Below are 11,639 nucleotides of genomic sequence, written 5' to 3'. Positions count from 1 at the left end.
GTTGAGATTGCTCAAGCAAGCAAGTCAAATTGCACACTACAGTGTAGAGGAATTTCAGTCATTGGAGGTTTGAGAAAACACAACTCCATTCAAATTAATCCATTGCCTTCTTAGCATTAACAATCACTGTGGGGGTCACCCTAAGGCAGTGGTGGATTACTCCCAACTCCCATTAACCCCAGTCAGCATGACCAAGAAATTCTGGGAGTTTTATTTCAGCATCTGGATGGCAACAGGCTCTCCAGCCCTAGTCCAAAGGCAAAGTATGGGGAACCACACATTTAATGGGGTGATACTTTCAGCCCTACTTAATCAGGCAGCCGTTGGGTTTTTTGTTTTGGAGGGGGGACTATAACCCATCAGCCCCAGAAAGTATGGCTGATGTGAGAGTTATAGTTCTAAGCATCTGGAGGACCCCAGGTTGGGGAAGGCTCCTATATCAAGAGCTAAATGAGCCTGTTTATCAGTCAGAGAGGCCTGCAAGAGTCGCTTCCATTTTACCCACTCTCCAAGCATTAAGGCTCCGAGTTCTAAATGCACACGTGTAGTGCTGCATGTGTTGCCTTGCTCAGTACTGGCACTTCCCCCCCCCCACTTGTGTTTTGAACCAGCTCCTGCAACCCCCCTTATTTTGCACCATCTATGTTGCCATTTCAATGGCAGGATTGAGAGGATGCATTGGGGCTGGCCCTGGCCAGAGCCCCTCGCAGGGCTCTTCTGGTGATGGTGGTGCACCTCTGGAGGATTTCATGGGCCTGAGGGCGTGGGGGTATCGCTGGATGACCAGAAGCGGGTTCAGAATCTGAGGAGTGGAGCAAAGTATCAGACGAGCCCAATGGTTGCTCCTCAAAGCCAGAGTCGCTTCGATGCTTGCTCTCTAGGGGCAGGGAGAGACAGCCATGACTCCTTGAGGAACAGAGGAGGAGGGGCTCCATAGGGGTGCTGTTCCTCACCCTATTCACCTCAGGATTCTGGGGCCAGTCATATCCCTGTCCACTCACGTTTCCTGAGCTGTCAGACAAGCAGTCCACCCCGCTTGCCAGCCTGGACGTGGCTATGGCCACAGACACACTCAGAGAGTGGGATCTCATTCTATTTGGGGGGGTGTCGTCTTCTTGCATTTCCATCATCCTATTGGTTGAATGAACCTGGGCAGCACCCCCACAGGAGCCTCTCTGTTGGCTTGGAGATCTCTTACTCAAGGGACTAGTAGCTTGAGATAGGTTTGGCATAGAGTAACACAGGCTGCTATTGACGAGAGCCAAGAATTTGCTGTGAGGGTTTCTGTATGGCTGGAGGAACATGGAAGGGACATAGCCTGTAGTCCCATTATACCTGAAAGACCAAAAATGCAAAAAACATGTCATGTTAAAAGCAAAATAACGTTTCAGGATGACAAAAATGGCTTTGTTTGTTTTTTCATTTTCATTTTTTGCAGGTGGGGTGGGGGTGGGAAATGTTGCTGTGCAGCCTGGAACAGCAGGCTACCTCTCAGGGCTGAACTACCTTTCATTCTACTGTTTTTAGTTTATTTTGTATGGCACAGATTATATCTGTGCCAAGCATCTCCAAGCTTTGGGTTATTAAAAGGCATCCCTGATGGTGGCTCCATCTTCCATGTGACGGCCTTTCAGATATTTGAAGATGGCTGTCACATCACTTCTCAGTCTTCTCCAGTCTTGTTTTAAATGTATGGGATTGGGTGGGGAGGGTTTACTTGCTTTTAATTAGTGTAAAATGCACTGTGATGGTGATTGGAAGGCAGTTAATAAATCAGTGATAATGATGATAATAATATGCCAACAATGTTTGGTGCCCATCAACAGTTTAGCTGCTGAGTTCTGTACCAGCTGCAGCTTCCAAACCAACCTCAAGGGTAGCTCCATACAGAGTGCATTACAGTAATCAAACTTTGCAGTTACCAATGCTTGGACCACTAGCAGACAAGTTATCTTTATCCATGAACAGCCCCAGCCCCATTGGCTTACCAAACAAGCCACCATCCATCATCTGATTTCTCCAGCACTTTCACCACAACCCCAATCTTCACAGACAGCTCATCTGACTTCTTGGCTTCATAAGCCTGTGTGACATAATACAGCATCCCTGAAAGAAAAGAGGAGGAATTGTTTCCAGCTCACTACTTGTTCTCTTAAACAATATACCACATGAGCAAGGAAGAAGAAAGGCAACTGGGATAGGAAAAGGCAACTTCCCAAACCAATATGTAAACCGAAGCACAGCTGTCCTCCATAATGCTTTTCTGGATCTTGCAGTGCAGTTTTTCAACCCAAAAATGTGTATAAAGAGCCATACATTAGGGGATTTGCTTCCAGATGTTTTGGACCGTCTCTCTCCCATTAGCCCCAGCCAGCATAGCTGTATGAAGCTGGGGCTGATGGGAGAGCTGTAGCCCAAAGCAGCTGGAAGGCACCAGGTTGATGGAGGTTGGCATAGACAACCCTGAGGTAGATGTGCCAAATGACCTGACTCTGCACCTAAGACACCTGCCTGATGTTCCCATCTATGAGAAAGCATCAGAGTCACTTGAGAGACTTGTCCAGACTCACCTGTCTCCTCGGTCTCTTCGGTGGCAGCTGCCTCTTCTGTCTCCTCCAGGTACGGGGCTGGGAACCAGGCAATTTGTTTCCAGTAGTTTTCCACCAGCCACCATCCTGCAGAAAATAATGACACTGAAAGAAAGCTGAGGCCATCTGCAAGTTTCCCCCAGTATGTCTTTTTTTCTTTTTTTAAAGACAGAACCTGATGAGTGTGGGGTCAACTCCACCCCTTAATCCCAATTTTGTGAGAGCGTGGATGATGGGAGTTGTAGTCAGCAACATCTGAGGGGCCACAGGTTTCCCACCTCCGTCAATAATCCTTACAACAACCTTAAAAACGAGTTATGTTTCTTCTCATAAAGAAAAGGGGAGGTGGCTGAGAGAAGCCTGCTTGTTCAAAGCCAGCCAGTGAGTTCATGGCAGAAATGAGATTTGAATCTGGGACCTCCTGGTTTGTGGCTCAAATCTCACAGCCATGGTGCTGTACCTGTTTTCCAGAATGCGGCATCAGCAGCGGACATGGGACAGCGGGAGGTTTGCTGGCAAAAGCTGTTCTATTGTGTATTTTGTGCTATTATATGTGAACCACTCTGCGATTTTTATTTTGATGAAGAGCAGAAAATAGCTGTGGTTCCTGCACATTGTTTGGAGGTTGGATCAGATGACCATTGAGGTCCCTTCCAACTCTACAATTCTATTATTATTATTTCTACCCCACCCATCTGGCTGGGTTTCCCCAGCCACTCAGCGGCTTTCAACAGAACATTAAAAACAGAATAAAACTTCAAACATTAAAAACTTCCCTAAACAGGGCTTCCTATGCATACAGAAATGGAGTAAATAAGCATACCTGTCCTGTCTTTTGTGAGGACTTCAAGCATTTCCCCCTTGGTGGCTCTGAAGAGCCTGTTGCTTGTGTCTTTGGTCTCATAGGCTTCAATGCACCTGTAACTCTGGGAGATGACCGGCTGTGTGATGGTCGTGCTGGGTGGCAAAGGTGTCTCTTTCTTCCCTGGGCCCATTTCAGAAGGCAAAATCACAATGCTGCAAAAGTGGAAGGAATGATTTGTCAGCTGTGATTCCTGCACTGCAGGGGGTTGGACTAGATGACCCTTGCGGGGGATCCCTCCCAACTCCAGTCCTATGATTCTATGTCTTTCTTGGACTGGAATAAATTCCACATAAATCACAGCAGATCAGGAAAACTTGTCTTCTCACTGAGCTCGGTCTCCAGTCTAATTTCATCCGTGGTGACACAATTTATTGCTACTATTGCATTTATTTATTAACTCCCTTCAGAATCGGTGTCTCTGGGCGTTTTACACATTTTTGTTCAGTCGTTCAGTCATGTCCGACTCTTCGTGACCTCATGGACCAGAGCACACCAGGCACGCCTATCTTTCACTGCCTCCCACAGTTTGGCCAAACTCATGCTAGTCGCTTCAAGAACACTGTCCAACCATCTCATCCTCTGTCATTTTACACATAAGATAATTTAAAACAGTATTTTTATATACCCCCCACCCCAGAAAAAAACAACAAATACAATTGAAACAGAACTAAAACCCTAACAAGTGAGCACACGGGGTGAAGACTTGTTTACCCAGCTGGGAAAGTCTGTTGGAACAAAAAATGCCTCAGCTGTTTCTGGGAAGTGTAGAGACAGTAGCTGTCTGTTGTATTTCAACACGAATGCTACTCCACAGAACAGAGGCAGCTTTACTAAAGCCCTGCTCCGAGTCACTCCAGAGTGGGCTTCTGAGATCTTTGGAACTTGCAGGAGAAACTCTCCTGCAGACTTTGTGTCTTTCAAGGCTGGAATCCTGGAAAACATCTCATCAGAAAAGCAGCAGACTGCAACATAGGAAGCAATGACTCAGACCTATGGTCCATCTGCCACTGACTGGCAGAAGCTGTTCAGGGTGTAAGGCAAGGGCTTTTCCCTAACCCTACCTAGAAATGTCACTGAGAATCAAGCCTGGGATCTTCTGCATGCAAAAAAAATAAAAAATAAAATGCTCCCTCATGAGTTAGGGCACTTCCCTGTACATAAAAGCATGCAAAAAAGTAGGAAAGCATATAAACAAAATAGTGTGGTGCTGATAACAACAATGTCACGGGTTTGATTCCCTTATGGAACACCTGCATATTCCTGCAGTGCAGGGAGTTAAACCTTGGGGTTCCTTCGAACCAACAATTCTATGATTCTATGAAAACATGGCCTATCAATAGCAGTAGCTCAATAGCTTAGAATTAAGACAAATGCTTAAAACTCATATAACCATAAATAAAACTGGTGCCATGTTGGCTGCAGGCCAGTGAGGTATTTGTCAGTTAGGAATCTTCGAAGTATCTCAAGCAATTAATTTGACAGATCAGTTCTATAAAAACCCACATGCACAATGATCCTTAGCAGTTTCCTTCAACATGGCATTTTGCTGCAATTATTATTTCAACATACTCTGAAATGTGCACATCTCTGCAGTAGTACATGTCATTTTCCATTTTGAAAACATACAAAAGTTAATTTGTCAGTTTCAGCTACCAAAAAAAGGGAAGGGGTGAGAGAAGCTTTCAGGAGCCGATCTGTAATGACCACTCTTGCATCTGTCAGAGTTTGTTTGCAAATGACAGTCAGCAGCTCACGAAGGCAGCTCTGAGGGTCATAACTAAAAGGTTTTTATTTCAGCTTAATCCATTTGCCACCCTTTCTCCTCATCCTTGCCACAACAACACTCCCATGTGTGCAACCCTGAGAATTAAAACCAGTACAATGAATAAAGCTAAATTCAGACACAGAATCACTTCCAACGTTTGGGAAGCTTCGTTGTATTTTGGCATAATATTGGAAGTGGCAAGCCAGTGGCTTGCTAGGGGCTGGCAAGCCAAAGTTGGAAACCACATGTGAAGTGGGTTTGCAAACAGCGGTTTGACTTGGCTTTAGGGTTGGTCTGAACAGACAAGCCACAGTGAAGGGTGTTGCTTTGTTCTGGACCACACACACAGGAGTGCTGTGAAGATGGGAGATGAAAGTTGGCAAGCAGCTCTGACCCATGAATTGACTGTTGTCACAGAAGGCTGGTCACCAGGCCAAGGAGTGACAAAGCCCAGCCATAATTTTTATAGGTTTTGGGGGTCATTCTGGAATGATACCCACAGATCCCTTCCAAACCTATGATCCTGTATCTGTGAGGTTAAAATCTATACGTGAAAACTTGCAGAGCCAGCCAAACCTTTTTTTAAGTTAAGGGCCTTAGCTGGCCAGTTAAGGACAACCATTAACATATCCAAAGAGGTTGCCCTGTTGCCTAAGTTTGCTTTTTACTCTCCTCCTTCCCCATCCCTTTTCTTTTTCTGTTGTGTCATTTAGATTGTAAACCCGAGGGCAAGTTCCATATTATAATTACCGGTAATTATTGCAACCCCCCCTAAACCCCCCACCTTTAGATATATAAAATGCACACGGAGACACCAGCCCCTCTAAATACATAGATATATATAATTTTATTTCTTAAAAAACAACGGTACCTGTTCTCTGGAAAAGAAGGGTCCATATCTCGGCTTTGTGCTTCAAAAAAATGGATGACATCCTCTCCCTGGGAGATCCTGGCTTTTGTCTTCAGGAGCTCCTGACAGTAAATCTCCAGCAACATCAGACTCTCCCGGCACCTGCTCAACTTCTGGTTCTTCTTCAGCATCGCATTTACATCTTGGAGGGGACCCAACAGAAGGGAGAAAGCCATCAAGGGATGCTGTGGTAGCTCTTGGCAGCACCTCCTCCCCCAACCCCCATCCTTTATACTCAGGGCTGTCTTCAGCATATGCAGCGCCAGGGTGCAAAGATCTGCCCGGCACTCCCCCCCCCCCGGGTTGCCCAGTCCCAGGTGTGCAGGAGGACGGAGCTAGCTGGCCACCTCAGCGTCTTGCTGGCTCAGTCGCCCCTGAACTCACAGTGCAGAGCCGCCCGCAGCAGAAGAGCCCGTCACAATGCTCAGACTGATGGGTGGGCTCTTCCCTGGACTCAACTCTTGGGCCCTGGACTCTCGGCCTGGCGCCCCTGAGAGCCCCGCACCCCTAGCGCCTATGGGTAAGACGGCCCTGTTTATACTTCCTGCCTTCAGGCTACAAGTACTGAGGAGATAAATATAAAACATTGGAAGCTGTCTTATACTGATTCAGATCATGGGTCTACCTACCTCAGGTACGGTGGACCTTTGTTCCACCCAAATATTGCTGAACTACAACTCCATTGTCCCTGGCCATGCTTGGTAGGCCTGGTGGGATTGTAGTTCAGCAGCATCTGGAGGTCCAAGAGTTCCCCACTCCTAATGTAGTTCATTGTTGTCAACAGTGAGCTATGGAACAGTGCAAGGAACAAAGGAAGCTGCCTTACAGTGAGTTGGATCACTGATCCATCTGGCTCACAACCCCTTGAGTGCCATGGAACAGAGCCTTTTCCATGGCAGTGATACAGCTGCTGTGAGTGGGGAATAAACACTGAAAGTTGCCTTGTACAAAGGATTGAACCTTGGGGACTGAACCTGGGATCTTCTCCAATCTCCATGCAAGGTGGATGGTCTAGCCCTGAGCCATGGTCACTGAGCTTGTTGTAAAACCCAACTTCAGTGAAGTGGGAATACAGCATTTCCCCCACTACAAGGAGGAGAAAGTAAAAGTTTTCTCTGTTGATGGGAGAGGCAACATATGCAAACAGCAGGTGTCCCCCATCCAATTAAAATTAAAATCTAATGAAAGGCCTCCCTTGTTCCTCCTTTACCTTGAAACCTGGGGATGGTCCGGTCAGACTTCTTCAAGAGACCACTTTCAATAGGGAACTTTTTCTTCAAGTCTTTCTAAGCGATGGGAGAAACAAGAAGGGAAAATGAGTACTATCAAACTTCTCAAGAGGAGAAATCATTGTGCACAAGCAGGGGAAACTGGCCTCCCCAGTTTCAAATCTTGCTCCCTTTAAGTTCAAAAGCAAACTTACATGGAGTTTCTTAAATTCTTCAAACTCCCGGTAGATGAGAATGTTGTTTTGATCTGACCAGGAGACGAAAAGCATCCAGACCTGGGGGGGGGGGGAATAGAGCAGATGGTTCCTACAGGCCCTGGGTGCCTCCCAGCCAGCGTTTCCTGCCGCTCTGGAGCGTAGTATCCAGAACCAATGGGTTCAAATCACAAGAAAGGAGATTCTGATGAAACATTAGGGAGAACTTTCTGGTGGTAGCAACTATGCGACAGTGGAATGGACTACCACAAAAGGTGGTGGATTCTCCTTCATTTTAGGTTTTTAAGCAGTGGTTGGGTGCCCATCTGTCAGGAAATCATTACCTGTGATTCCTGCATTGGAGGGGGTTAGACTAGATGATCCTTTGTCTCCTTTCAACTCTACAGTTTTATGATTCTATGATTTTTTTATAGTTATTTCACAGTAAAAAAAAAAAAAAACCTATAAACAATTCAAATCAACTCTCTATATAAAAACAAATTGAAATCAATTCCACACCTAAAAATATTTTCAGACCCAACACACATGCATTAATTGTGGGAGTCGCAGAGGGGCAACTGAAATACCTTTTGTTTTCTGTGCTTCAGCAAGCCCACTGCTTTCACCTCCACGGGAAACCTGCCGCTGCTCATCTCCCCCAGAGGACGATGCTCCATCTGTCTTGCAAGATCTCTTTGAAGCACCTGCTTCCTGCGGCCAGGTATTTAGGAGCACCCAGGGAGGAGGGGCCAGCTTTTCCCAGCTGGCTCTAAAACTCAGGTTTCCTCCTCCGCCCAGAAGTTCCAAGTTCTGGCAACCCTGGCAAGATTCTTTGGGGAAAGGAGGCAGGTATCGAGCCCAAACTTGTTTGTTGCTACCCCAATACATTTTGGAGCCCTTGGCCCATTCAAAAGGGTGGCATACAGTGTCAGGAGCAGGGAGACACAGGCTCACATCTCATAGGAAGCTGCTTTATATTTATGAGTCAGACTCTTGACCCATCTTGACCAGGATATTAAAGGGAGAGGTTTACCTGCACTGCCTATCGCAAGCTGAAAGGGTTACTTCTTTTGGTTTCATTTTTGCATATTTTTTTTGTACCATCCCTTGTTCCCTTTGTGGCGGTTTCAAAGACTGAATTACTCTGCAAAGTTAACGGTCAATCTTAACTAGGTTAAAAACCCAGCTTTACTTAAAAATAAACAGATAAAATAGAAGAAAGAGGTTTTTTTTAAGCATCATTGTTCATATATAATAATAATAAGATATATCACGGGCAGAAATGTTTGTGAGAAACAAATGCACAAGTTGGCCCTAGTGCCTCTGCTGATGAGGATTGCCCCCCAACCCTGCCCAGCCTTCCATATGTGGAAAGAGAGACACACAGGGATAATGGAGGGGGAGGGAGCAGAATTTGTTCCACCAATCCAAACTCAAGGAAGAAGCATTCTAATAAATATCCCCCCCCCTACTTCATTCATATGAACCAAGCCAGCTGACTCCCAATGCTCTGAACCTCCAATCTGTGGGAGTTACTTTATAATGAGTAGGAATTTTAGAGAATTCAGACAAAAACAAAATCGGAAACAGAGATTGCTGCAGCTTGTGTGTTCATCTGTGGTCAGGAAAGGAAATCTAACAGGTGAATACAATAAATATTCATTCACAACTTTGTTATTTGTTTAAGTATGCAAATGATACGTAGTTAGTGACTTTTTTATATATCAGTTTGACATTTCCTTCACATTGAAATGAATTTAAGTTACATTAATTTTGTAAATAGTTACATAGCAGACAGAGAGACAAATAATGTACAGTAGCCCAAAACATTACTATTGCAATGATGATGATTTCGGTGTGATTTGTGCATTGCAGGTGGTTGGACTAGATGACCCTTAGGACCCCTTCCAACTCTGCAATTCTATGATTCTATTGCATTTATATGTCACATTTCCCCTCAAAGGATGGTTTCCCCCTTTCTCATTTAATCTGCATAATAACCCTATGGAGTAGGTTAGGCTGAGAAATGTGGAGAGTCCCAAGGATGGTGTACAAATCACAGTGAACTTTGCACTGTGTTTGGTGGTGATTGTTCACAAGGTCTGTTCAGTGGTTTTGGTATGTACCCACTCCCCTTTTTTATGCCCATGGCAGCCATTTTGTGCTGGCACCCATGGGGCACTTTGATCAAGACACCTGTTTTTTTAAACAACAAAAGCACTGCCCAATTATTCAGCTATTTGCTCCTCCCCTCCCAAATTTACATTCCTTTCTTTCTCTCCTCTTCCTCACCAAGGAATGCATTGCGCAAAGTACCCTTGTCATGTCTTTGACTGTGACAAGGAAACACTAAAATTAAATAAATTCCCCCAAAGAAACAGATAAGTACGGCTGTATTTGCAAAGTCAACATTATTTCCTTGAGATAGCCAGAAGACAATGTTGATGGACAAGTGCTGTTAATTATTAAGGGGTTGAAGTATATTGTTGCAGCACATGGGGGGGGAGAGACTGATGAACGGACAGAGCATCAGGAAGTGGTACAAACTGTGAGCAAAACTTTGAATAATTCTTGGCTGGGCAAAGAGAGCAAGTTAGCCACAGTGGGATCTGCTCACAAAATAGGTCTATCTGGCAAGGGTAAAATGCTGACTCGGCTGCACCAACACTCTGCCTTTTAGGGTTCTTGTGGGGCCAGGCCAGCTCCAGGATCTGGTGGTCCTCTCAGGCAGTGGAGCCATCAGGGCTGGAATCTGGGGCAAATGTCCATGGGCCCCACTTGGCACAATGACCAGGAGGCTCCCCCCAACTTAACTAGACTGGTGTACCACATTTTAAAGTAAGGGAAGGGGTGCACATTTCCATCAAAACGGGGAAAGCCCCCATGAGCCAATGTGGTTAGAGTGCCAGACCAACATCTGGGAGACCAGGGTTCAAATCCCAGCTTGGCCATGAAGCTCACCGGATGACCTTGGGCCAGTCCCTCCCTCTCAGCCTAACCTACATCGCAGGGTTGTTGTGATGAAGAAGAAGGGGAGAACCATATAAGCCACCTTGAGCTCCTTGGAGGAAAGGTGGGATATAAATGAAATACATAAAAAATAAAAATAAACCATTTGTTCCAAAGTCTAAGGCTGCATACACACCATATGTTTAAATCACATTCCCCTTCCCACCCCAAAGAATCCTGGGAACTGTGGTTTACAATTAACAAATACTGGGAATACTACAGTTCCCAGCATTAATTGGCAGAGAATGTGCTTTAAAACTATGGTGTGCATGCACCTGCTCTCAGACAAGGCATCCTAAAGGGCCACCTTAAGGGTTGCAAACCCAGGAATTCTCTGGTGCTCTATCAATATTGAGAAATAATCCATTATAATTTATCTGACAAAACAGGCTTCTTCTACTCCTGGGCAAGGATCTGAACCAATGGTTTCAAATTACAAGAAAGGTGATTGTGAATGACTAAGTATTCAGGAAGAACTTCATGAGGGTAAGAGCTGCTTGACAGTTGAACAGAATCCCTCATAAATTCTCCCTCTACAATTCTGTGATTCTATGATCCCCATGAACATGAATACACATAGTGAGAAGTACACAGACATAGGTCACATTTGCACCATACATTTAGGGCACAATTAATGTACATTTCAAGCACACAGCTTCTTTCTCCGCCCCTCCAAATCCTGGGGACTGTAGTTTGTTAAGGTTGCTTGGAATTGTAGCTCTGTGAGGGGGTACACTACAGTTCCCAAAAATTCCTGGAAAGAGTTCTCTGGGAATATGATTGATAAACATCTCCTTGAGGGAATTAAGGGTCTCCTATGGTTTTCCCAGTAGTAATGTACGGAAGTGAGAGCTGGACCATAAAGAAGGCTGATCGCCGTAGAATTGATGCTTTTGAATTATGGTGCTGGAGGAGACTCTTGAGAGTCCCATGGACTGCAAGAAGATCAAACCTATCCATTCTCAAAGAAATCAGCCCTGAGTGCTCACTAGAAGGACAGATCCTGAAGTTGAGGCTCCAGTACTTTGGCCACCTCATAAGAAGAGAAGACTCCCTAGAAAAGACCCTGATGTTGGGAA

General features: G+C 45.3%; 1 protein-coding gene across 1 annotated transcript; it reads right to left on the bottom strand.

Moving 5' to 3' along the window:
- Nucleotides 1-640: 640 nt before the first annotated feature.
- NOXO1 (NADPH oxidase organizer 1) lies at nt 641-8,387 on the bottom strand. Its single transcript, XM_033167982.1, has 8 exons — nt 8,139-8,387; nt 7,552-7,632; nt 7,339-7,414; nt 6,090-6,270; nt 3,412-3,605; nt 2,571-2,675; nt 1,989-2,106; nt 641-1,335 (listed from the first exon to the last, which is right to left on the bottom strand). The coding sequence occupies exons 1-8, from the start codon at nt 8,226-8,228 to the stop codon at nt 654-656; spliced, it is 1,527 nt and encodes a 508-aa protein (XP_033023873.1). The 5' UTR covers nt 8,229-8,387; the 3' UTR covers nt 641-653.
- Nucleotides 8,388-11,639: the final 3,252 nt, after the last annotated feature.

The sequence above is a fragment of the Lacerta agilis genome, chromosome 13, assembly GCF_009819535.1.
Source record: "Lacerta agilis isolate rLacAgi1 chromosome 13, rLacAgi1.pri, whole genome shotgun sequence".
Classification (NCBI taxonomy): Eukaryota; Metazoa; Chordata; class Lepidosauria; order Squamata; family Lacertidae; genus Lacerta; species Lacerta agilis.
This window is presented reverse-complemented; position numbering and strand designations above follow the sequence as displayed.

Bases quoted from the DNA above. Each gene is read 5' to 3' on its own strand.
- NOXO1 (XM_033167982.1), bottom strand. From the start codon at position 8,228: ATGGAGCATCGTCCTCTGGGGGAGATGAGCAGCGGCAGGTTTCCCGTG. The intron at 7,415-7,551 runs GTAAGTTTGCTT...CCCATCGCTTAG, and splicing joins AAGAATTTAAGAAACTCCAT to AAAGACTTGAAGAAAAAGTT. The intron at 2,676-3,411 runs GTATGCTTATTT...TATTTTCTGCAG, and splicing joins CCTCACAAAAGACAGGACAG to GATGGTGGCTGGTGGAAAAC.